We start from the raw sequence: 26,975 nt of genomic DNA on the forward strand, positions 1-26,975 counted from the left end.
CTAGCTAGTACCACTATATATACTTTGCTATCAATTAGTCTGTCTTATAATAATCCCATTCATAATCCATGTGCAATATACGTGGGATGATAGAGACTTAAGGGACCAAACATAATGCTGTATTACATTTCTTTTGACCTATTAATGCTAATGACAACAACTTTTTTTTAGTTTTCTAATTAGGGACAAATAAATTTTATCGCTAAACAATGAAAATCTCATACTAATACATTTAAAGGGTGGAGATTTGGGTCCAGTGCTATAGTATTCGTTCAAGTTCTATCATAATGCTCTTGAAATAATATTTTCTTTTTAATTATTTGGTCTGTAAAAATGAATACATATCTTGGAGCCCATTATATGTGGGAAATTGTGATGGAAGATATATCCTTACAACCTCTTTTAGGAAAATTCTATTCTTGCTCAGATTAAATCTCATTTGGATGAAAAAAATTCAAAACCAAAACTGTAATTCAAAATTCAGCTGCGGCTTCGATTTTATCTAAAATCATTGCTTGCAAGACAACAAATGAATATTGGGAAAAACTAAAAAAGAATACCAAGGGTGTGACCGACGCAGGCTAATACAAATTTTGAATTTGAAAAGGAATTTTGAATCTTTTAGAATGCAAGATGATGAAACTATTGTTAAGTGTTCTGGCAAGATTTCTTTAATTGTTAACAATATTAGATTGTTTGACGATGATTTAAAAAATGGCAGAATAGTAGAAATTTTTGTGTGACAATTCCAGAGAGATATAAGTCTAAAATTTCATCTTTGAAATAGTCTAAGGATCTCTCTACCATCATCTCTATTGAAGAACTAATAAGTGCTCTTCAAGAACAAGAATAAAAAAGAGCATTCGGACAAGATTTAATTTTAAATGTCCAAATTATATCTAAATGTTTTTAAGATAATATCTTCTTCTTAATTACGAACTAAACAACATAAAATAAGTAAAAACCACTTATTTTTCAAAAAATATATACTATTCTAAATAACACAATTTCATGAAAATCATTTCTCCTGAAAGCTAGGGATAGTAATGGGGCTGGACACGCGGGTGTGCGACAGCTTGAGCTTAACTTGCAAAAATTTTAAACGTTTTTTTTGCATTTCTATTTTTGTAAATTTAAGTAAAATGTTATTTTTTCAGTTTTCTTGCCTAAAGTCGGATTGTATTTCTTATATATTATAAATAATTGATAAATAGAAATTAGTGATAATTAATGATTATTCAATATTAATATTTTTTGAACAACATTGTTATTACTACGGACTATAAATCTGTTAGAAACAATGCAAATCAAATAGGGCATTAATTTTACCGAGACTTGAGATAGACATAGAAATGAGAAACTATAATGATAAATGGTCCGGGTTTCGTTCAACCCACCCTCGCTCCGCACCCACTTTTTGCTTAGAAAATTTTGTTTTAACCCGCCTCACACATACATGTGCACCTACAAATGTCTAAAGTCGCCCCGCCTTCTTGCGTTGTTTAATGAAAGCAAATATGGATTTACCTTAGATCAAGTGATGTCATCTGACATTAATATTTTATCAGAAACTTTTATTAAATATGCATGTATAATTGTATGGAAGAAATAAATGGTCAAATTGAATAAAATGACACCATTAATGAAATTGAATAATTATATTTTTCTTCCTCTCAGCTTATTTTCTCCCTAATGAAATTGATTATGATTTATTTACGGAATTAAAATAATGATGAGTTTTTAAATAATCGTATGATGTCTGATATCGAAAAAAGTAGTGTTTAATTTATTTTTAACGAGATTATTGAATATTTTTTTCAAAAAAATTAAACTAATTGGGAAGAGTTTAGTTATATACGTGAGTTTTTTTTTTTCTGTTTTGTTTATATTGTGTTCTTTTTAATTATGGTTTTGTAGTATTTCATTTATTTGTTCTTATTTTAAAATGTGACATCTCTTGCAAAAAATAATAATATCCTGCCTAAGTTATTGCATGAAAGGATCTTTACACAGATATATATTGGCTATTTTTAATTTAAGTGACTGGGTGAGCAATTATTTAGGTTAATTATCTAATTATTCATGCAAACTGAGAACTAGAAGAATTTGTTCCATCTAAATGCAAACGTCATTAGAGATTTGCATGAGCTATAGATTGGATGGGCCTTGTGGGCTTTCACTTAGTGACTGCAAGCAATAGTGTTAATTCAGTGAAGAGAATTTGACACCTTATATATTACTTTACTTTATTACCCTTATTTAGATATGCCACTTAAAAAGGACCAACACTGCAGCTGCTGATTGTACTAAGCGCAGTACTAATTGTACATTTCAAAGGACCAACACTGCATCTGCTGATTGCACTAAACGCAGTGGTAGTTGTACCTTTACAAATTGTACATTTACGGGACCAACAACTTTTCTCATTTTCTCTAGAAGTTTCTCAAATTTCTTACCCTAATTTCTCTCCCTCTCAACTCTTCCGTCGACTTCTCAACTCTTCAAGGGCGAATCGAGCTGTTCTTCAGTGGTTTCTGTTTCTCTATCTATATCTCTCTCAAGGTTTCCTGAACGTTTCTGTTTGTCGCCGACGACCTGCGCAGGTTCTTCTTTATGGTATAAGGAAAATTTCAAGGGTCACTCCATCTCTTCTTTAGTCTTTGCTGTTTGTCTAAACCATTTAAATCTCTGTCTGAAGCTTTCCTGAAGATTTCACTTTCTTCCGGACGACGTGCGCAGGTATTTCTTCATCCTTTAGGCGACCCTAATTTCTCTCCCTCTGAACTCTTCTTTCTATACTTCTGAACTCTTGCTTTTCCCATGGATCTTCCAATATTGTCGTTGGGTGGCATAGCTAAGGATCTCAGCTCGCAACGGTTAGTCTTACCTCTTAGTATCTTTTGTGCTCTCCTCCTTACCTTATTTTGTTCTCTTCTTAGAGGTAGTGTTGTGATACTTCACCTGCAGCCTTTGTGAATGTAGTTATTTATTTTCCTAGATCTGATTCTCAAGGTAGATAGATATATTTGAGCCTTGTCTATATTTAATGACTTTCTACGCTCAACAGGAAGTTGTAGAAAATTATTAACATATACGTGTGTCCCCTGATCCAGTGCTATATTTGCCAGCTTGTCTGCTAATTGATTTGTCTCTCTGAATATATGTTCAAATTTGCAATTAATGGCCCTAATAATCTGTCTGATCTCCTCAATTTCTTCTGTTATTTGGCAAGGAATCTTCCACTCCTTCAATACTATCTCTTTAAGACTCAACGAGTCTGTTTCAAGAATGATAGTATGAATTAAGGTTAACCTCTCTGCATTTCCTTAGAGCCATCAAAATTGCTGCAGTTTCCACCTCTATATAGGTAGCTATCCCCTCAATGCTTGTGATTTTGGTTAAACAAGGAATTTCTCCCACTTTATGTTGTTTTACCAAGAGGAGGATAAAAGAACAAGAAATAATAGTATCTCCCTACCAGTGATAATATCATTGTTTATTATACTAAATATATGTATTAATACTATGAAAAAAATATTTATATATTTAACGGAATGACACTACAGGAAAATAGTTCCTTTTGAAAGTAGTTACCTATTGGCATATTTGAACATACCTCTTCTATCTTAAAATTAGTCTAAACTAATGACTCAATGATATAACCTTCTTATATGTATGTAGAATGATAATTAAAATTTTATTTTTTCCTTCTATAAATATCGACACCACTTCCTAAAATTGTTGTTACAGCTAACGCTCAATTAGTATTGATTATACTCATAAGTGATTAAGAGGTACAATCACTATGTGTATATGGTGTTGTATGACGATATTTAATTTAAATTTATTTACTTTACTTAAAAGACAAAAAATATCTAAGTGTAAGTGGTGGAAACATATTGGATTAAGTTATTGAATGAAAGATTTAATTTATAACAGTTGTATAAAAAAGGAGAGTAGTTTGCAATGTGGTTAGGCCAAGTGACAAGCTATTAAAAAGTCACTTGACAATTCGTTTTATGGGTTGTCATAGGAAACCGGGTTTTTTTATGTTATAACCATGGATGTTGTTTTGATCATAGTAACATTTGTTCTTTACTGGTCTCTGTTTCTCTACAGCCTTTAAATCTGTTGCTGAGGCTTTGCTGAAGATTTCTGTTTTATTCCCTTTCTCGGTGTTCTGTCTATACTGTTGTGATCACACGAGGAATGTTCTACAACATATACTGAAATTCTTGAATGCCTCTGGAATTTAAAGTCAAACAAATGTCTATTTCAGCTGGTTTTTCCTATTCATAAGGGCAGAAATGAGTAAAGTTGCAATCTTTATTCTTTTCCTCTATAGTTTATTTTTAGGGCTTCTGATAGGAAACATCGCTTATTCTTCTTATATCCATTGATGTTCTGTTGCCGATAGTAACATTCTCTTTAATACATTACGGTGTTCATACTTCTATTTTATACTACATCTTTAACCTAATTTGTTAACAATATATGTTATTTGCCCCGTCCCAATTTATGCCTCTCCAATTCCTACTTTGTCTTTTCTTCTGCTGTTTCTGTCATTCCTAATTTCTCTCTTCTACATCATATTAGCCCATCTTATACTGTATGTATGTGCTTCAAACTTGTGCTGAATAATTCCATGTATTTGGCTATTACCCTATCTTCACCATCGAACCACCACAACCCCTGAAAACCACAAAATTGACTTTCGCACTTTCACTGATTCAAAACTTCAGTTTTGAAGGGTTTCTCCATTTGTGCTTTCCCTCTTCTTTATGCTTCCAATTGCTTTCATATTTCTCCAAACTATTTCATTGCCAAAAGGAAATTATTTTTTTCATGTAATATAATTAATTATTCATTTCATTGGTTCTATATGTACTTGTGACTTATTTCATATTGAATTTCCTTAAATTGAATAGTCCTAAATACTCCATTCTTCCTGAAGGAGATTTCCTCTAACTCAGCGATAGAAATAGTTGTGATATACCGATTTGTTCCGCTGCTAACCCAAACCTTATATACATGCTACGCAGTCCACAAGATTCAGCTACATCCCATAGCTGCTCACAGCTAACTTATATGTTTTGTCGCATGCTCTATACACTTCCCTACATCCACGAGCTATTCTCCGATGTTTGACTTCACATGTTCACTCCGGTAGGAAAGTCTCTGATAATAGTCCTACAATCCACTGTTTGCACATTGCTTTTGCTTTAACTTATATGCCTATTATTGTTTAAAACAACGTTAGCTGCTACAAATATTCCATGCAGTATAATTAATGCTTCTTTGGACCTGTTTCATATGTTGTTCTAACTTATTTCACATTGAATTTCCTCCGTTTGAACATGCGTAAATACAAACTCTCTTTTACAGGAGATTGCTTGCAACTGAAAGGTAGAAATACCGGTGATACAGGACAGCCTGCAGGCTCTTCAACTACCCCCAGAAACCATATATACATGGTAGCCCGTCCACAACATTCACACGCATCCCACATGTGCTCACAGGTACGTTATAGGTTTTCTCCCATGCTCTATACAATTTGTTAGCCCCAGGAACTATTGACTCATATTTTACTTCAACTGTAACAATAAAATCTCAAATTTAGTCACATTTGTTATCTCACACGTTTGTACTATTGACTCCAGTATGACAGTCTGACATAATGCTACTAGGATCAACTTACAGTACTTCTACAATTTTCTAATGCTAATTTATTGCTTCTCTTGTTCTTTTACTTCCCAGTCTTTGGACATCACTTTTTACTGAACTCCTTTACTTAGCGTTTCAACTTTGCTCAATTTCCTGTTTTCCCTGATAGTCCAAACTGTTAGCACCTATTGAAACTCATTAACTGCTATGCCTAGCACGGTATGGAAATGGTTGCTTCTAAGGCTATCCTTGCTTTGTTTCATTACCTTATCATTTCTTTATCTGCAATTAAATATCCTTACAATATACAGCCCAACTACATATTACGCTTCCGTAAGTTTGACAAAACAAAGTAACAAAAATAGCCACTATAATACAAATTACAGCTTCCCCCTTCTCTCTTGGACGAGACACAATTATTGCACTCACCAATACATGTCACTTCTATTTGTAAGCACTCTCATCACATTCCAAATTACTGGTTCATCCTGTAGTTTAGCTTTCTTTACCAATGTTTATTCAAAGGACTAGGCATTCTTCAGTTGCTTTTTGCCCCACTGACTTTGTACGTCCTATTTTCTTTAATACGAACCCAAAACTTGTACAAAATTGTCACATTCTGCGCTATCTTCAACTGCAGCCTACAAAAATTTATTTTTTCCTCCCACATATTTTCTACAGCATATTCAGCTGTGCGCAACTGATACAAAATGTGCATCATCTCTCTCTGCTGCATGTCCATTGTTTATGTCTTTTTCCTGAACGGACACATTTGAAAACTCTATCCTCTATTTCCACTGCTTTCAAGTGTAACTTGCTGCTGTTACTTCTGCTTTTTTTCCTTACCTCATTTTACCTGCTCATTGAACTCTGCTAAAGCGTCCTACCACATTTGCAGATCACTGTACTTCAACTACGATAGCACCGTTCTTTCTGTTTTAATTTGCTGCTTATTCTGTGTTTTCACTCAACATATAAAATTTAATATCCTTCTGTACTCTATACGTTATGCGAGCCAATAGTAACGGCTACAACTCTGAAGGGGTATACTTGTTCCACAGTCTGTGACAACCTTCACATTTGCTCCAAATTTATCTGTTCGTAATGAACAGGCACTGATTTAGGTGTTGTCTTTCTGCCAGCTGTTGTTTTTGGATTGCATAAAACTTTCACATAAAATCTTACGAGATAAAGATGGAAGCACAGGTTAATAGTAGGATACATGCTATGTGCTATTTCATCATTCTCTACTTTATGTTCCTTGCTTCTCCTAACTTCCTTTGGAAACAGTCTGTTAATGCTTTGGTACTACGTCATAGGCTTACTTATGCAGGTAGAAGTTCCTTTCTACTCTGTGTTCCTGCTTTCCGTTGATGCTTTGTCCCATTTTTGGTAAAGTACTGCAAACATATACTGTTTTGCTCCAAATTCATTGTTTAGGCAATATACCCATGTGGGCAATGCCTATATTACTTGGAAAGGTATTCTCCAGTGTAATTAGGTACTTCTGTGCTCTACTTTTATGTTTACGCCCTGCCGTTCTGATTTCCTTTCCACGAGTTGCCTGTTTCCCGCATCATCTGACTGCAACTCAACTATTACTTTAACATATTAAATCTTACTTGACAAAGTTTTGCTTTCTCATATTGTACTAATTGTTTATAGTTAATGTACGTTCCTTGCAGTTACAGAAAACATATACGGCACCCCTTTGACTTTTCAAGCATTATTTCTTTGCATTTCTGCAACACAAGGTAATCAAATACTTGCCTAACTTATTTCTCTATTAGCATGTTTTCTTCAGAACATGAGTCATACCAAACACGTTTGTACATTAGACAGTTACAGTAGTCCAATGCTCATGTGTGTGTATATCTCCGTTTCATTCAACGCAATTCTTTATGTTTTCGTCTGATAAACCTCTTGAAATTTTACACACACTACTATGAAACCTCTTACTTTATTGGCTGCTTTCTTCCTTTACAGGAAATAAACAAATCTGCTCATTCTGATTGTTCAGGTTTTGGCAAAATACAGAAAATACAATTGTACTTCAGGTGACCAATTTTTTTTTTCTTACATTTGAACAGCAAAATTTTTCAATGAAATTGCAAATTCTTTATAGCTATTAGTATATCCATTTTCACCCTTTACACCTACCATAAAACTGACATTTGCCTATGCTGCAACAAACTTTATCTTTAGGTCTAACTTCATGTCACTATCAGTCTGTTGAATTACTCAGTTACCTGAATTGCCTTGGCAAAATGTTTTCACTATCATATGCTTTAAGTCCCTTTATATCACTAGAGAACTCTTACAAACAGTTGAACCTGCACATTAGTTATTATTACTACTCAAACAGCAAAGTTCCTTATACACTTTCACCCAATATTATTTGGACTTAATTGTAACTCAGTTACATTACCTACAGCACAGCATTATCAGTACATACATGCTAACTACCATAGTGCCAACATTCTCTACAAATATCCAACAGTCGAAATGTATTAATCTACATAGTCATTTGTCTTACATTTCCTGAAAACCTTAAACACCCATTCTGTATGTTACACAAACTATTTTAACCCCTTTAATCGTACTTGTTACAGATTTTCTCTGTTCCATATGTAAAATGTTCGTATGTGAAAAACATGATAACTTATTTTATTTGTTTCAGCACAACAATTACACTCCAAATATTGTCTATGCTAAACAATCATTGTGAAGAAATTAAAAAATATTCATTACGCTTATATAGGATGAATGTCATACATGCTGCATGTCATACACATTTTCTATTCCTAAGTTGTCCATCTATTCACAAAGGCCTTATCATGGTGGCTACTCTCATTCTACTTTCCATATATTTTTCAAATTGTGTATCCTTCAATTTAAACCTAAACACATTCTTATGTTCACCTTTTTGGCTTTTTCCCTTCCAATTGGTTTTCGACAATTCTATGCTTTTCCCCTACATTATGTTAGGTTATAAATCAGTATAACAAATCATGAATTACTTCAAATAGGAATGGAAGACAATACAAATAAAGCGCCTACCAAGGAAACAACTTCTGCGAGAAATTTGCGCCGGCGTACTAGATATGCACAAATGTCACCCGAGAAAAAAAACTTACTTTTATCCCATCTAAGAGAAAAAAGGGCTCAATCAAAAATACCAAAACCCCTTCACCAATCAAATAGTACTACTACTGTTACAATTAGCACTTCTTCATTATCTCTTGAACAAGGTTAGCTACGCATATTGTTATCTTCCTTCTATGAAATATGTCTTCTAAATATCTATAGCTACAGTTACACAGTTCAACTGACCTACTGTTAATAGATTTATTTTCCTCATTTTGCAGATGCAGTTTCTAAACCTACAAATGTACCATGTGCTTCAACTGAGGCAGAACATATAGTTGCTTCCTCATCTACTTTTGAACTAGGTTAGTTTAGAAATAGTACTTCAATTATTTTGCCTATATTCATTTCACCTAATTACCTACCTATCTCTGAATATTTCTATTCCTGCAAATATATGGAACTTTGAAAATAGCAACAACCAAAGAATATCCTTCTTTTCCAATGACAATCACTTTATGCATATGAATAAAAGTTACGGCCTTTCAAATGGTGACAACTCATTTCGAACTGCATAGAACATGTCTGCTTTAGTTGCCATCTGGTATCTTCAGTCTATTCGTTTGCTAATAGTGAATCAACGTGACAATAGTCTTTTCTGCAAAAAGATTTTTGGAATATATAGTATTTTACCTTCCGGAGAATATTTGGAATAATGAAGTTGCTTTCATGATGGTAAAAGACAATCTAATGAAGTTATGTTCTCTTTTCCCATTCTTTCAATGATCAAAACTTTGCAACACAATAATGACAATAGTTGCCTCCTTCACGGCAACATAAAGTTATTTATATGACTACTAAAGTACCACATAAGGTTTAAATTTTGAAAACATGTTCTATTATATAACTTATGTTCCATTTGTTCTAAAGTACAATCTTACAAGTTGGCAGAGAATGTATGATGCACTGACTGTACAAACAGCTACTGCTTAAATCAATTGAACAAGCTCCCTTCCATATTTCCATCCAAATGTTGTAATACCTATATGTGATTTCTTATTACTCCATATTCCCTCATGCTACCGCAAGCCTTTTTTTTTGGTCAATTCTATGTATTTTCCCCCTTTAAATTAGGGTATAAATTGTTTAACCAAATCATCAATTACTTCAAACAGGAATTCAACAAAATAGAGATAATGTCCTTGCCCAAGAACAAACTTCTCATCGAAATTTGCGTCGACGTACTAGATATGCAGAAATGTCACCGCACAGAAAAGAATTACTTTTATCCCAGCTAAGAGAAAAAAGGGCTGCATCCAAAAGACAGAAATCCCTTCTTCAATCAAATAATACTGCTGCTCTTACAATTACCACTTCGTCGTTATCTCCTCCACAATGTTAGCTAAGCATATTCTTATCTTCCTTTGGTCAAATCTCTTTTGTAAATATCTATAGCTATAGTTACACACTTCAACCGTTAATACATTTACATTGCTTATTTTTGGCTTGTAGCTTCCAAACCTACAAGCGTACCAGGTGCTACAACTAGAGGAGAACATATAGTTAGTTGTTTATCTACTTTTGAACTAGGTCAGTTCAAAAATATTACTTCGTCTTTTTTTACTATAGTCATTTGTCATAATTACCTAGGTATTTCTAAATATTCCTATTCCTTATACTAGGATCAACATCAGCTGCATCTCATGTTGCAACCAAATTACCTCCACCACGTACTGCAAATAAAGGTATGCTTCTTTCTACAAAAATCATTAAACACAATGTACTGCTTTCACTTTATATATAACAAATCATTGCTTTTTACCTTACACAGGTAGAAATAAATTACAAGTCAATCTACAAAATGATAATTTATTGCCAAAAGATTACTTGATTTTAAAAAAGTTCCAAATTGCAAATTTTGTCTAGCAAAAAAATTTCAATATGAATCACCAGGTTTTTGTTGCGATAATGGATCAATTAAATTAGGTTCTCATAGGATGCCTATTGAGTTGCGCAATTTATTCTTGGGTGACTCCAAAGAAAGTCAACATTTTCGCACTTACAGTAGAGCCTACAATAATATGTTTGCCTTCACTTCACTTGGTGTACATTATGATAGAGAATTAGCAAAGAGAAATCGCGGCATCTATACATTTAGAGTCCAGGGACAAATGTATCACTTCATTGACGATTTGATACCCTCAACAGGAAAGGGGAAAAACTTACAGTTATATTTCTATGATAATGAAAATGAGCTAACAAATCGAATGACATTAACAGATAATCTTAATGAGCTAATTGTTGCAAAACTCATGGATATACTCAAACTTAATCCATACTGCACTTTTCTCAGATCATTAACAATTGTTCCTAATTTATCTGAATTTTACATTGCTCTAAACTCAAGTTCTAATTTAGACCAAAGAACATATAACTTACCAACTTCATCTGAAGTTGGGGCAATTTGGATTGAAGATCAGGTAAATGCTAAAATTCCTACACCACATATTCGAATTTATACTCATAGTCAGAAAACCCAATTGGTCAATTACTATTATGGATGTTATGACCCATTACAATATCCACTATTGTTTCCTTATGGTCAAAATGGCTGGCATTGTGGTATTAAAAAATTGAACAACACATACAACTATTCAAAAAGGCAAATTTCTTCTGAATATGAGCAACTACCAAGTATAAAAAACATCAATTCTATTGATACACTTCTTCACATTGAATCTAACGTTTTATCAAAAGGATTAAGAAAAAGAGACACTGTTTCTTGTCGTGAATATTATTGTTATAAAATTCAAATTAGAGATGAAGAACCAAATGAAACTTTACATTCCGGTAGAGTATTTCAACAATACATAGTTGACCAATATATCAAACTTGAGACACAAAGATTAGATTTTGTTTCATTTAATCAAGATTTATTTAGAGTTGAAGCCTTTCAAGGAATTATTGATTTATTAAGGCAAGGAGAAAGAGATGCTTCCAATATTGGCAGACAAAAATTCCTTCCCGGTAGTTTCATAGGAGGCCCAAGAGATATGCGTCGCAGATATATGGATGCCATTGCTTTGGTACAACATTTTGGAAAACCAGACATATTTTTGACAATGACTTGTAATCCTTGTTGGCCTGAAATACAACAACATTTACAGCCAATGGAAGAAGTTCAAAACAGACCTGATTTAGTCAGTAGAGTATTCAGAGCAAAAGTAGAAGAACTTAAAACAGATATTAAAAAAACCAACATATTTGGAAAAATTGCAGCTTTTATGTATACAATTGAGTTTCAAAAACGAGGTCTTCCACATGCCCATTTTCTCATTCCTTTTACGGATGAATATAAATTGCTAACACCACAATCATATGATAAAATTGTATCCGCTGAATTACCTGATCGTCATATTGACCATCATTTATACAAACTTGTGACCAAGCACATGATCCATGGTCCTTGTGGGTATTTAAATCCTTCAAATTGTTGCATGCAAAAAGAAGGAAAATGTAAGTTCAAATATCCAAAACAACTTGTTGAACAAACAACAAAAGGAAAAAAATCTTATCCTCTTTACAAGAGAGCAAAAATGATCAGACCAATCAAAGTTAGAGGACACAACATTGACAATTCTTGGATTGTCCCGTATAATCCATTTTTACTTAGGAAATTCAATTGTCACATTAATGTTGAAATATGTTCTGACATTAAGGTTGTTAAATACATTTACAAATATATTTGCAAAGGACATGACAAAATTGCATTCGCTGTACATAATAATGATACTAATGTACAAATAGATGAAATCAAAGAATACCAATCTGCTAGATGGGTTTCTCCTCCTGAAGCTGCGTGGCGTCTATTTGCTTTTGCAATAAGTGAAATGACTCCAACTGTTTGCCAATTGCAACTACATCTTCATGGACAACATTTTGTTTCTTTCAAAAATAACCAAACTATCGATCAAATAATAAACAATCCAATGATAAAGAAAACCATGTTAACAGAATTTTTCCTTATGAACAAATTGAATAGCGATGCTATAAATCTGAATTTACTCTATAAAGAGTTTCCTCAACACTTTGTATGGTCATCATCATACAAAATGTGGTCACGTCGAAAACAAGGCCTTACTATTGGACGTATTGTCACATGTCATCCAACTGAAGGAGAAAGATATTATCTTAGGTTGCTTCTAATGAACATAAGAGGACCAAAATCATACGAAGATCTACGTACAATAGATGGAAAATGGTACAGTTCATTTAGAGAAGCTGCTGAAAAAAAGGGCTTATTAAATTCTGATAATAACTTAATTGAGTGTATGTCTGAAGCTGTAAGCTATCAAATGCCTTATAGTTTAAGAAGATTATTTGCAACTTTATTAGTTTACTGTAATCCTGGTAACCCAAAAGATCTTTGGAAAAAATATGAAGACTCTATGTCAGAAGATTTTAAAATAATTTTAACTATTACCAAAAAGGATATCCACCAATTAGTTTTAAAGCATATTAATGAGGTTCTACTTTCAATGGGACATAACATAAATGAATTCAAAGATATATTTGGAAATGTTAGCTTCTCTAAAACAGCTAATGAGGCAAAAGAAATATATTTTGAAAGAAATATAATAGTCTCTGAAACAGATATACATCTACACACCAAATTGAATATTCAACAGAAAAGAGCCTATGACATAATTCTTGAACGAGTATATTCCAATAAATCAGGAGCTTTTTTCATTGATGGTCCTGCTGGAACAGGAAAAACTTTTCTTTATCGAGCTTTGTTGGCTGCTATAAGAACAAAAGGATGCATAGCTTTAGCAACTGCAAGTTCTGGGGTCGCAGCTTCAATACTTCCAGGAGGACGAACAGCTCATTCACGTTTCAAAATTCCCATTGACATCGATGAAAATTTTAGCTGCAATATTAGTAAACAAAGTTCATTAGCAACTCTAATTCAAGATTCAAAATTAATTGTTTGGGATGAAGTCTCAATGGCCAAAAAAACACCATTGAAGCTCTTGACACACTTTTAAAAGATCTTATGAATACAAAAACACTTTTTGGTGGAAAAGTTGTAGTTTTTGGGGGAGACTTTAGACAAACACTTCCTGTTGTTCGTAATGGGAAAAAAGAAGACTTTATTGGTCAAAGTTTATTATACTCCCATATTTGGAATCATCTCGAAAAATTATGCTTATCTGAAAACATGCGTGCAAAAAAAGATCCAGCATTTTCTGCATATTTAATGAGAATTGGAACTGGACAAGAAAAAACTAACAACTACAACAAAATTGAAATTCCCAATAATTTTGTCATTCCCTTTACAAATGAAATCGAATCTTTGAATTGTTTGTTTAATGTAACTTATCCTGATTTCCGTACATTCTATTCTAATCCATCTTTTATAACTTCCCGTATTATTTTGACAACAAAAAATGATTTTGTTCATGAAATAAACGACATGCTTATACATAAATTTCCCGATGATGCTACAGTCTATACAGCTATTGATGAAACAATAGAACCAAATGATCAGTGCCAATTTGAAGATTTCTTGCATACCTTACATCCTGCTAACTTACCACCTTATAGATTAATTTTGAAAAAAATTTGTCCAGTTATATTATTAAGAAACTTAAATCCTACTGAAGGTTTATGCAATGGTACACGATTAATATGTCATGATTTTAAATCACATGTTATCAGTGCCACTATTTCCAGTGGTGATTTCAAAAATAAACATGTTTTTATTCCAAAGATACCATTACTGGCATCAGAAGATGAGAAGCTACCAGTTCCCTTCAAGAGAACACAATTTCCAATTAGATTATGTTTTGCTATGACTATAAACAAAGCTCAAGGTCAAACATTAGATTTTTGTTGGAATATATTTGCGCGAACCAGTTTTTTCACATGGACAACTTTATGTTGCTTTATCTAGAGCAAAATGTTCAGACAACGTTAAATATTAATACGCCCGCCTACAGCAGAAGACACAAATGATCATTCTACATATAATGTAGTTTATGACGAAATTATTCAAAAAGCATTCTCATGATACTTTTTAAAGCAACAAATGTAACAACTAGCCACCCTTATGCGACACATTCTTCAATTTCAATTTATTTTACTTCACCTTTTCTGTTTTACATTACTAACAATTAATAGTTGATATTACTTTGGTCTCAATTTCACATCCATTTACGCCTGCCAATTTAAGGGTCGCACTTATTTCACAACTATACATTTCTTTGGTTTTTTGGTATTTTCTTTATGACTTTATTTGGTCTATGTTCTAACTTCATTTTGCCTTTGCTCCATTGTTTTTCCTTGTAGTTTTGTTTTCATACTCCAACGATCTCATGGGCAAAAAATTGAATGTTGAATTGAACAATATTTTTGCTATTGGAGAAACACTACATTCAATTCATCGCTATCTCATTAACCACCTGCTGGCCATTTTCTTGAGTGGCATCGTAGCTTCACTCTCACAATTCATCTGATGAACGGGTAACAACTCTCTTCTCTCTTCAGCAAATTTTACACTTTTTACTTTCAATAGGTTTTGCCATGACTATTGACACAAAACCAATGATTAACTCGCTTGCTACAACAACATGCAGCTTAGGAAACCCCTACCATTTAATACCAATGGTTTCTTCCTCTATCTCGCAAGCTTACTCTATACTGCAACTAATGTCATATCTAAAATTAGCTTTTCGTCATAAAGACTTCTCTCTGGTTGAAGGAATTGTAATGGACTATCAAAAGCACTTGTCATTGATCAGATTTAGCAACAATGCTTTTCATGAAGATCTCCATCAGCACCAGAAGATTTACTATTCACTTCTACGACATCATCATCATTCGCTTCTAACTCTTCTACTCTTTTTTGGATCAGTCAAACATCCACACCACCATTTCTAGCTTTTCCTTCCTCCTAAAGTGATACTCTACTTTCTAACTCTTTCAACTGTTCTAAATACAACTCCAATTTGGCCTCAACTTTACCTTTTTCGCTCTTTACCTTCTCATTTTTCCTCTACATATTCTTCAATCAATTCTCCATCAATTGAAGGATATGCAGAAAAAATATGAGCACCTACAAAATGAAAAAGCTAAAGTTGAGCCAAAACTAAAGATGTATTTAGAAAACTTGACATAGTTAGAAAGTAGAGTATCACTTTAGGAGGAAGGAACTGCTACAAATGGTGCTGTGGATGTTTGAATGATCCAAAAAATAATAAAAGAGTTAGAAGCGAAGGATGATGATGTCGTAGAAGTGAAAATAGTAAAGATTCTGGTGCTGAAGGAGATCTTCAGGAAAAACAGTTATCACCGCCTATGCCTCCAGTAGTTAATTCAGCTGCAAATGGAAATGGCTGCGGTACATGAAGAGATGAAGGTATTATTATGCTAATATTTGTGTTGTTCACCATTTTTATACAGTTGTGTACTCAAATTTTCTATGGTTTTCAATTTCAGTTAGGAACTTACAGTTATTGACTGATCATTTCTGTCCTACGACTAAGCTTTACTTATGTATACATCCATTTTCTAATTTTTGCTTCCCTTTGGACCTAAACCTAACTCCTAAGAATTTATGTGCAACTGCAAATGTGCTACACACTGATATAGTAATTGCGTGCAGTGAACATGATTTGTGCTCCTTTGTTTTGAATTTCAAACTATAGGATTAACATGGTCACATGACTGTAGCCGCAGGCAGTGGTAACACAGACTTCATCATTTCTACAAAAATTAATCTGGTTAACTATCCTGAGGTCCAAACATCGCATCCCATACCTTCTACTGGTGGTTCTGCTCACATCAATATCAATATTTCCAACATACAAAAGAAAAGACGCCAGTCACAGCAACCAGGTACAAATGTTTTCGCATGCTTGTTCCTACATTTCTGTTGTATTATTAGGCTAATATTTGTCTTATTCACCTTTTCTGTACAGTTATGTACTAAAATCCTCTATGGTTTTCAATTTCAGTTAGGGACTTACAGTTATTGACTGATCATTTTTGTCCTATACCTAAGCTTTACTTATGTGTGCATCCAATTTCAATTTTCTGCTTCCCTTTGGACCTAAATTTAACTCCTAAGAATTTATGTGCAAATGCAAATCAGGTGCAGAGTGATATAATAATTGCGTGCACTGAACATGATTTGTACTCCTTCAGTTTAAATTTCAAGCTATAGGATTAACACGGCCACATGACTGTAGCTGCAGGCAGTGGTAACACTAAATTCGTTTCTACAAAAATGAATCTGCTTAATTATCCTCATGTCCAGACATTGCATCACATACCTTCTGCTGATGGTTCTGCTCACGTCAATAGCAATGTTTCCAACATACAAAAGAAAACACGCCAGGCACAGGAAGCAGGTACAGGTGATTTTGCATGCTTATTCCTGCATTTCTGTTCTTAATTCTGCCATTCAACCCATATTTCAACTTGTTCTTCTTTCACAGCTGAGAATACCAATCATTCTGCTTCTTTGTTCACAATATCGATCCTTTTTCTATGTAAATTGAACAACATATTTGCTTCTATATGTTGCATAGTGTATCAATAGAAGACTCCAACACTATTCATTCTCTATGGAATTTATTAGTAGTCTTCATTTAAGAAACTTTATCAACTATACTTGATTGCAAATTCACGTTAATAGAAGAGCATAGGGTCTATACATTGTATCACATAACATTATTTAAAACGTCAACACAAATTAGCCTTCTGAATTGGTCTCTCAACATTTTAAATTTATTGTAGCAGCTTCACATATTTGGGGATTAGAATTCTGTATTTCTTAGTGGTCAAAACGCAGCAAATGAAATCAAGTACAGAGAGCAGTACGAGGTACATTTGAGCTCCATGTAGTTTAGTCACAACCTTAGTTCTCATACTAACTTCCTAGGTATACAATAATTGTTCTTCCTTTTTTCTGACTTCATTCTCCATCCATGCAACTGCAATTTCGCAGGCCAAGCACATATCATCGTGCAGTGCTACCGATCTGCTCTACTGCAGAACAAGCTGACAAAAACATCCAGCATTTATATGAACAATGTCGTGAATTAACTAATGGACTACATGGTCACAGCACAGCACATAAAGTCTGAACACTAACTTAGGTAACTCTGTCACTTCCATGAAAACTACGTATATTTTTTCTCCTAAGCATATTCTCTCTAAATTTACAGTTCAACTTTGCTGAAAATTTAATCTTCTATATTTCCTTGCAACTTCATTTATTTCATTTTCAAATATATATAAAGCTTTACCGTTTCTGTTTTGCTTAGTATACATAATTCTCACCATAAACATCTAAGCTCAAATCATTCACATTTAAAGTCCCTAATAATGTGAAATAAACATTTATGAATTTTCCTTACTATAGGAGAAAACTACAACGACTATCATTCAACTTTCACATGTAGTAAAGGGAAAAGCCAACCACACTGTCATATTATATATTTCAACTATTTACTTTGCTTATAATTTAAGACTATAGCACACATGTTCAGTCTAAACACTAGCTTTCTCTACTCTTTTATATTTCATATAATATATCTCATCAGTTGAAAGAGAGAGTTCATATATATATTTAAACAACACAGTCAATTACAGCATACATTATCCTATTTGGATTGCAGCTTTTAACTTCTTCTTCTTCCTAATTTCCAGAAAACAGACATATATTATATATATCCTAAAGCACATATTTTCTATTCTATTGTAGGTCAACAGTTTTCAATTTAGAGCAAAGATGACTGTGCTTGCTCAACTTCTTACCATGAAGATAATAACAATCTATAGCAACATCAGCAAACTGCTGCAACAATGACAGTATACGCAGTGCTTCAATCGACTGGCAACTCAGCGCTAATGTACATGCTGAAGTACCAATACTGCAGCAGGTACAACAATTCTCCATTTGTTTTCAAAATCCCTCTGTTATAGTTCTTATGAAATGAAAATGACTTCTTCATCATACACAGTGCAATCAATGACATAGACATATTATAAAATCATCAAATGAAAGCAATTCCTTTCATGAGAAAAGTGTGTAGCTTGTTAGCAGTAAATTGCCATTCTTAGTAAATCAAGGTTTCCTATGTCCAACAAAATGAATAAATTCTTTACACCTATACATTTAGGCCTACTTCTGTAAATAGATACAAAATGAAGGCCACTCCTATTTTGCATTTTCACTTTCCGCGTGATTTAAACATTACAACAACTAAAGGCTCTCTTCTGTTGACACCTATTTGCTACCTCCATTGCAGCTGCCACATGTTATTTCTTTCTTCCTGTACATCCGTCTGCCAACCTAACAAAGGTATGCTGTCAGCATTTGCTCTGCTCATTTTACTCTCTCAATTATAGACACTTCAATCAATGACATACACATATTATAAAATCATCGCGTTAAACCAATTGTTCTGATGACAAAAGTCTCTAGCTTATTAGGAGTAAATTGCATACTAAATTCGTGTCCTTTGGCAAAACCAAATCTTACTGTATATTTGGTGATTCTCTTCTACTCTCTATATACATTTCAATGGGAACAAAAGGGCTCTTATCAAATGTAATTATACCTAAATGGGTTATATGATATACTAAAGATAGCGCCCTCTAGGCAAATCAATGTAATATACTGTAGCTGTTCACTCTACTAACACGCAAATGTCAGTCAATTCTTTCATTAGTGGCCTTACTTAGTATTGATTTGCAGTATATATATCATGTCGAACTAGTGGAAAACTCCACTCTATGTCTTACTGCTTCTGGGATTTCTACATTGCTGACGTCGATAACAAATATGTAGTGAATAGGTGAATGAAACATAATTCAACAGGAAAGAACAACTTCTTAATTTCCAGAATAAACTACAGTAGTTTAGCTGAAACAACGAGACAATCTTCTTTATCTAGGTCCTCTGCACTAAACAGACAGCTAACTTTGGGAAATCCAAACATCCAACAATTTTACCCAATGTATTAGCCACATAGATGCTTTACCCTCACACATGGCTGCTCTTTATGCCTTTACCACATATATGCCTTTTAATATATGCTCTACTGTTGGTAAACTGTCATTTCACCTTTTACTTTATTACAGTGGTCTGAAAAATACAATCTTCATTTCAATCATCGCTTTTCAATAGTTTTAACTAATACACTGTATACTTGCTAAACCTTAGTATAGTTAATTCTGCCCGTAATCATATAGGGTTGAATCATTGACATTTAGAGTCCCTAATAATGTCAAATACACAGTAATGAATTTGCCTTGCTATAGGAGAAACCTACAAGGAGTATGATTGAACTTTCCCAAGTAGTAAACGAAAATGCAAACGCATTAATGATCTCTTTGTGCTTCTAAACTTATTAGGCATTCAAATGTATTTTACTTCCTACATTCAAATTTACAGTAGAAACAAAATGGTAATCGTACACTATTTTTGCTACCGTACTAACCAGATGCCACATCATTTCATGTCTGTCTGTGCACATATATATATATATATATATATAGATAGATAGATACATAGATATATATATATATACACACACACACACACATATATATAGAGACAGACACATATATATATATATATTTTTATAGACAGACACACATATATATAATAATATACACATATATAGAGACATATATATATATATATATATATATATAGAGAGAGAGAGAGAGAGAAATATATATATATATATATATATATAAACACACACAGACAGAGACACAGAGAGAGAGAGAGTATATATATACACATCGATATAGATAGATACATAGATAGATATAGAAAAATATATTTTTTCCTTATTTAGAAACAACAATTAAACTACAACTGTCTTCTTCAAAAATTCATGCAGTTTTTGGTTGCCAATGAAATAATGCCAAAAAAAAAAAAAACTCATTACATTAGATAGTCAAAGGTAATGATTTTGTCTCTTTTTGGACTGCCAAATGTACTGATTTTCTGTCTTTTTTGGCACAATTTCATTGGCAACCAAAACCCTATGAATTTCTAGGAAGACACATGTAATTTTTTTGTCCTTTATAATTTCTACTATATATATTTAAACAAATTAGAATATTAACACATTAGATAAGACTAATTAGATAAGACTAAGGTAATACATATTGTTATATATATTCTCTAAAATATATAATATATATAATATTTTACCTTACCCTTATATATAGAAGTACTCATACAACACAAATTTAATAGGCTTTCATTGAAGAAAATTTTTTGCTCCCTTTCTCAGGTATTATTTCTTTCCTTTTCAACTTTTCTCTCTTCCCATTTTCATTTTTTCTTCCAGATTCTGCTTGTGACCAAAACAGAAAATCAAAATACATCAAAATTACTGTTATTTGGTGAATGTCAATAGCCTCCCTTATCAGTTTCCTGTTTGATGGCTCATAGTTAATGCTTTCAATACTATTCAATCTTTCATAGCTATGCCATGGATCCATCAGTATGCTTTTAGCTTCATGCCCAACATGATCACAATATCTGCAATATATCTCTTTTCTTTTGTCTCTTTTGTGGGTTTCTTTTTACTCACAGTTTAAATAGCAACATGAAAAATGCGTTTTTCTACGAAAATTAGGAAACATTTTTGGTAAGACTAACTGGTGCCTTTAGATATAAATAAATGTCACAAATTAGGTCTCTTGTACAAACTGTATGTTCCATGATACTAGGTCATACATAGGCCATCACATACTACCTCCAGTAAACTTTCTCACACATAATTGCTGCACTTTTAATAATCTCCAACATTTTATGTCCCTCTAACAGATCTTCTGTAAAAAAACAATTGTCCAACTGTACTCTCGACATTACTAATGCCTGCAAACTGCTTGTCTGTCTTCAGTGAGCTCTAAAGGGCCCTAAAAGATTTACAGACAACTCTACTTCTACTATGACAACACTGTTATTTTCCTTTTCATTACTACCTCCAGTAAACTTTTTCATATTATTTTCCCCAAATGCATAGTGCTTTGACTCAAGTTTCACAGATAATTGCTGCAGTTTTAATATTCGGCAACATTTTCTGTCCCTGTAACAGATCTTCTGTAAAAAAAACAATTGTCCAACTGTACTCTCGACATTACTAATGCCTGCAAACTGCTTGTCTGTCTTCAGTGAGCTCTAAAGGGCCCTAAAAGATTTACAGACAACTCTACTTCTACTGTGACAGCACTGTTATTTTCCTTTTCATTTGTTCTTCTGTTTTTTTTTTGTTTTTTTTTTTTGGGAACATACAAAGTTTATTATGTCCTAACTTGCTTTTACAAGAGTTTGTTAGTGCTTTGTTACTACATCACAAGCTCATTTGTGCAACTATAAGGTACTTTTTAGTCCACACTGCTCCTTGCATTTCATTCCTTCTTTCCTCTTCTCTAGACAACTGAAACAATGTTGCATATCCTTTATTTATTCAGCCCTATTCATAAAAACAAAACAAAGCAAGTAGCTTGCATTAATATTCATGCTATCCTGCAGATACTACTATTTGGTTAACTATCTTTCCTACAAACATGGTACTAAGAGTGAACATCAACCAAATAGAACCAGCAACACAAGATTGGATTTGCAAAGTTCAAATTGTCGAAATAGGCCGCCCAAGAGAAAGCCTTGACAAGAAATGTACATTCCAAAATTTAATTTTGGAAGATGAAGAGGTCAGCTCATTATTATATTTTACATTATCACTATTGCTCTTTCCCTCTCAACGTACTTAATCTCAACTTTCTATAATTGTCACTTTCAGGAATGCCAAATTAAGGCAGTTATGTACACCGACGAAATCGCACAGTATGCAGCTACGCTTAAACTACTCAATACCTACCTCATCTCTACTGCAAAAGTGAAAGTCTCACCAACTTCATACGGCAAGCCAATACATAAATTTCAGTGGACTCTTGACAAAGAAACAGTAATTGAACAAATCAAAGAATCTCATGAAGTTGAAAAGCCACTTCCACCGCCAACCAAGCTGAATATCACCAGCTTTGACCGCCTTCCTCATCTGATGGTCGATTCTGCTGCTGAAATAGGTACATCCACTGTACTAGCTGTTACCAGACTGAAATAAACATCTTTACTGCTGCAGAAGGCTCCCGACATTTCATTCTGTACTATATACACGCAGATATACTAGCAATCGTTCTTCGTTGTGGTCCTCAAAAAAACGCCGGTCGCAGTCAGCATAGGTGTCGAGAAATTACCCTTTGTGACAATCAGTAAGTATCACATTTCACAGTGTACTTTCCCATTTACTGTAATATTTTTTACTTAGTAACCACTTGCTGCATTTGTCTACTGAAATCATCAATTGTCATCTCAGCATTATCATAGTACTTACTCTTCTGTCCTTCTGTTCTGACATTCTCAGGAGAAATCAGTTTCTCTTCACTCTATGGGAGGATTTTGGAGAAATAGAAGGACATGAAATTTCCTCAAAAATGGCAACAGAACCAGATCTGCTTGTAATCCTCGGAAGGAGTATAGGAATCTCTACTTATCAAGGTACATATATACTCAACTTCTTACCAACATAATTTTATATACTAACAACACCATATACAACCTATGTGTTATACAGGGTTGTCACTGCAGACTAGGTACAATTCCACACTCCGTGTAAATCCTACCTACCCACAGGCAGTGGCGCTCATCAAATGGTACTGACCTTTCATATTTATTCTATAGCTTTACTCTGCATCTAAATAACCTACTAAACATATTATTTGATCTAACGACAGGGCAAAAGATAACAAGACAATGTTGTTAGGTTCTCCGTCAGAGAAAACCTCAGCAACCTCATCTATCAGTCCCATGATAGTCACTCCTGCTGGCCAACAACTTATCTCTATTGCAAAAATCTCATCAGCACCTTCTGTAAGTCATACTTCAACCTGCTGATTTGATAGTATACATATTCATTTTCTGCTTCTGCAACTTTGCCTAAATGATGACAACTTCCCACAGATGGGAATGTTCTATGTTGAAGCAGAGATGGCCATATTAGATGAGTTCCAAGACTTTTGTGTGCTTGAATGCTCAGGATGCAAACAGAAGAAGCGAACAAAGGATAGAAAGGATTTTGAATGTCCAAAATGCAATCGGAAAACATCATTAGTACCTCGGTACTATACTTTTCTAACTTGTAAATTACACTTTCTACAAACTATACCGTATATTATACACATATTTCTAACTTTCCTTCATTTCAGCTGTAGCTTCCAAATTGATCTTATTGACAATACTACTATAACTACAGCATCTATCTCAGCTGAATTAGGAGAAAAATTACTGTCCATGATAGCAGAAGACATATTTGACATCACTTGCACTAAGGTTATCGCTCATTCCCACTAGCTACCTGTACATTTCAATGCCAAATCCATCTGTTCTTTGGTTTTTTCTGTTTCTCTACAGCCTTTAAATCTGTCTCTGAAGCTTCGCTGAACATTTCTGCTTATTTCCCTTTTTGGGTATTCTGTATATACTATTTCGGTCAGACAACGAATGTCCTGCAACATATAGTGAAATTCTTCAATGCATGTGAACTTTAAACTGACAGATATGTCTATTTAACGTGTTTCTGCACATTGACAAGGGAAAAAAAGGAGCAAAGTTGTAATCTTTATTGCTTTTCTATTTATTCTCTTCTCATGGGTTGCAATAGGAAACCAGCCTTTTTGTTGTTATATCCAAGGATGTTCTGTTGATCATAGTAACGCCTGCTCTTTATTCTTTCCTGTTTCTCTACAGCCTTTAAATCTGTCACTGAGGCTTTGCTGAACAATTCTGCTCATTTTCCTTTTTGGATATTCTGTATATACTGTTTTGGTCAGACAACAAATGCTCTGCAACATATAGTGAAATGACGGATTGCATCTGGACTTTAAAGTCAAACATGTGTTTATTTCAGATACTTTTGCATATTCATTAGGGAAAAAAGGAGTAAAATTGCACTCTTTACTGTTTTGATGTATATTTTCTTTTTCTGGCCTATGATACAAAACCAGGCTTTCTCTTATTATATCCTTCGATTTTCTGTTTGATCTAAATTGCTTGTTCTAACTTCTTACATTTACAGCGACAATCTTTGTCTCTTACTCATGTCCATGAGATGCTGTCAAACAAAGTATTCGAAATTCAGTTAAGGAAGTCATCTTGGGGCAGCTCAAATACCGCAAATGCAACTTTGTCCATTCTTTCCTACATGGAAAAACAACATACTCCAGACAGCACTACTGATAGGACTCCTAAAAAGATAAAGCCTTTGGAAATAGGTGACGTAGAGGTCATGGTAACAACTGCTACAGCTGGTCCTTCAAATGCACCGGCAAAATTTGAACCACCCACACCAACCAAAAAGGTGTAAAAGGTCAGTCTACGTCTCAACTTCACACCAAATTATAACTCAGAATGATTATGAATTCCCCATTCTTACATTTACTGCGAACATTGCTGCTTAAGGTCTCTACTTTTACCTGTACCTTGCTTTCTTTTATACACCTATCCACGTACTTCCTGTAAAACATTGTAAGTGTTATGCTGCTGCTTTTGCAATTGCTCTTATCTGCTTTCAAATTTCTGCATTTCCTTTTCTTTCTGTCTGACATAATATTGCAGAGTCTCACATTAACTCAGCCGTAATAAATCTCTATCCTTGTTCATATCCATGCTCAAATCAATTGGTTAACAATTCCTTTTTTTCCCCCCCTCTCATTTTCACTGTTCATAATACACAGTTATCAATAGGCACAACAGCAACTCTATCAATTTTATGCTGCTTTCATGCTTCTCTTTCTATTTACTCCCTATATTAAAATGACTTTGCTATCTGTCGCCATATTTGCACTTTCTAACATACTTTAAACTGTGTAATTACAGGTACTCCCTCACACCATTTTGTGACTTATGCTTATGCTAGGGACACTATAATAAACGACTCTCCCTATGCTCTGGTTTTTTGCATCAGCAAGATTAGCTATCCGCAGGCCAACTGCAGTGTCCTCTAAATATCATAGACAATGACATGCTAATCTTATATTCCAAAACTGCAACATGTACTATATTATTTTGGTTATATTGCATTAGTTAGTATGTGCAAACCGTTGAACTCAACATCGTAGTTATGTCTATTGTACATATTCTATATATTTCTAATAGTACATAATATAATAGCTCGTGTTATCTATCTTCTACAAACGGTTTAACCCTTCATGCATTAATATTACAATATTTTTACTATTGGGCCCGTGCTTGGCACGGGCCTCCCTACCCTAGTACTTATTAGAAGTGAGAGTTGAGGTGTACCAACATTGCACTATTATATTGTACAAAAGGGATCATGAATTGTACTATACATGTTCGTCCTGCTTTTTCCCTCTTTTACGGCTTTAATTGTGTGGGCCCTATTATTACTTCTGTACACCATTTCATTTTTCCTTGCATTGTTCTTATATTTTATTATTTCCAATTTCTATCCTCCAGGGATCTTTGAATATTATTTATTAATTAATTCATTCATTAATAAATTATTTATATTGTTTCTTCCATTTTAATTGTTTCATCTTTTTCTTTTCTGCATGAACTGTTAAATATGAAGAATATTTTTAAATTTTGTAATCTTAAATTTAAAATATATCACATATATTAAAGTAAAAAGTATTTCTAATTTTATAATCATAGATACGCTATGTAAAAAAATTAAAATTAAGAAGTAATTTTCTTTTTTAAGTGAAATAAAAAAAAATTCAAATAAATTGATACGGAAGGAGTCATATTTAAAAAATAGAATAAATATGTGATATTATTAGAAAGAGCTTTAATATATATTTTAAAAATTATTTTGTCTTCCGTATATTATTTTGTGCATATATGTGGAGTTCTAAAGTTTTTAACATTTTAATATAGAAATGTGATTATTTGAAAATTTTAGTACTTTCTTCATTTAAAAATTTCTTTGTTTTTCTTTTAATTTGTTCTATATTTAAAAATTACATAAAAAGTACTGAAAATCACAATGTAATAATATAAGATATTAAAAAAAACATAATTAAAAATCATAAAAGAAATTTTATTGACTCTTTAATTCCATATTGAAACAAAAGAAGTTTGTTTGAAAATAACATAAAAAGTA

General features: G+C 33.3%; 2 protein-coding genes, 1 long non-coding RNA gene and 1 other non-coding gene across 20 annotated transcripts; all 4 read left to right on the forward strand.

Moving 5' to 3' along the window:
* The first annotated feature begins 2,416 nt into the window (after positions 1-2,416).
* On the forward strand, positions 2,417-10,343 carry LOC102601094 (uncharacterized). Of its 4 annotated transcripts, none has more exons than XR_368320.2 (9): positions 2,417-2,616; positions 2,699-2,739; positions 2,855-2,876; positions 5,386-5,519; positions 7,350-7,418; positions 7,651-7,721; positions 9,033-9,116; positions 9,927-10,148; positions 10,264-10,323. It is a non-coding gene; the product is annotated as an uncharacterized lncRNA (long non-coding RNA). The 4 variants fall into 4 exon arrangements; XR_001475121.1 differs by having other exon boundaries at positions 2,417-2,603; XR_001475120.1 differs by lacking the exon at positions 9,927-10,148 and having other exon boundaries at positions 10,264-10,343.
* A 405-nt stretch (positions 10,344-10,748) lies between these two features.
* LOC107063181 (uncharacterized) lies at positions 10,749-13,799 on the forward strand. Its single transcript, XM_015314711.1, has one exon. It carries the CDS (start codon positions 10,749-10,751, stop codon positions 13,797-13,799), a length of 3,051 nt encoding a protein of 1,016 aa, XP_015170197.1.
* Positions 13,800-15,268: 1,469 nt separating this feature from the next.
* LOC102599322 (replication protein A 70 kDa DNA-binding subunit B-like) lies at positions 15,269-26,030 on the forward strand. 14 transcript variants are annotated; one of them, XM_015314720.1, is made up of 18 exons: positions 15,270-16,171; positions 16,461-16,650; positions 17,004-17,165; positions 17,557-17,640; positions 17,765-17,915; positions 18,524-18,701; positions 19,071-19,123; positions 21,038-21,074; positions 22,322-22,500; positions 22,590-22,875; positions 22,971-23,061; positions 23,214-23,347; positions 23,424-23,502; positions 23,584-23,719; positions 23,810-23,967; positions 24,055-24,178; positions 24,924-25,214; positions 25,724-26,030. In XM_015314720.1, exons 9-17 carry the CDS (start codon positions 22,357-22,359, stop codon positions 25,209-25,211), a joined length of 1,440 nt encoding a protein of 479 aa, XP_015170206.1. In that variant the 5' UTR covers positions 15,270-16,171; positions 16,461-16,650; positions 17,004-17,165; positions 17,557-17,640; positions 17,765-17,915; positions 18,524-18,701; positions 19,071-19,123; positions 21,038-21,074; positions 22,322-22,356; the 3' UTR covers positions 25,212-25,214; positions 25,724-26,030. The 14 variants fall into 14 exon arrangements, 13 of the variants coding, with proteins under 13 accessions (XP_015170206.1, XP_015170201.1, XP_006360166.1 ...); XR_368319.2 differs by lacking the exon at positions 21,038-21,074 and having other exon boundaries at positions 15,269-16,171; positions 24,102-24,178; XM_015314715.1 differs by lacking the exon at positions 21,038-21,074 and having other exon boundaries at positions 16,252-16,650.
* Positions 20,683-20,814, forward strand: MIR8023 (microRNA MIR8023). The gene has a single exon (NR_127183.1). It is a non-coding gene; the product is annotated as a microRNA MIR8023 (primary transcript).
* Positions 26,031-26,975: the final 945 nt, after the last annotated feature.

Source organism: Solanum tuberosum, unplaced genomic scaffold, assembly GCF_000226075.1.
Source record: "Solanum tuberosum cultivar DM 1-3 516 R44 unplaced genomic scaffold, SolTub_3.0 scf00315, whole genome shotgun sequence".
NCBI lineage: Eukaryota > Viridiplantae > Streptophyta > Magnoliopsida > Solanales > Solanaceae > Solanum > Solanum tuberosum.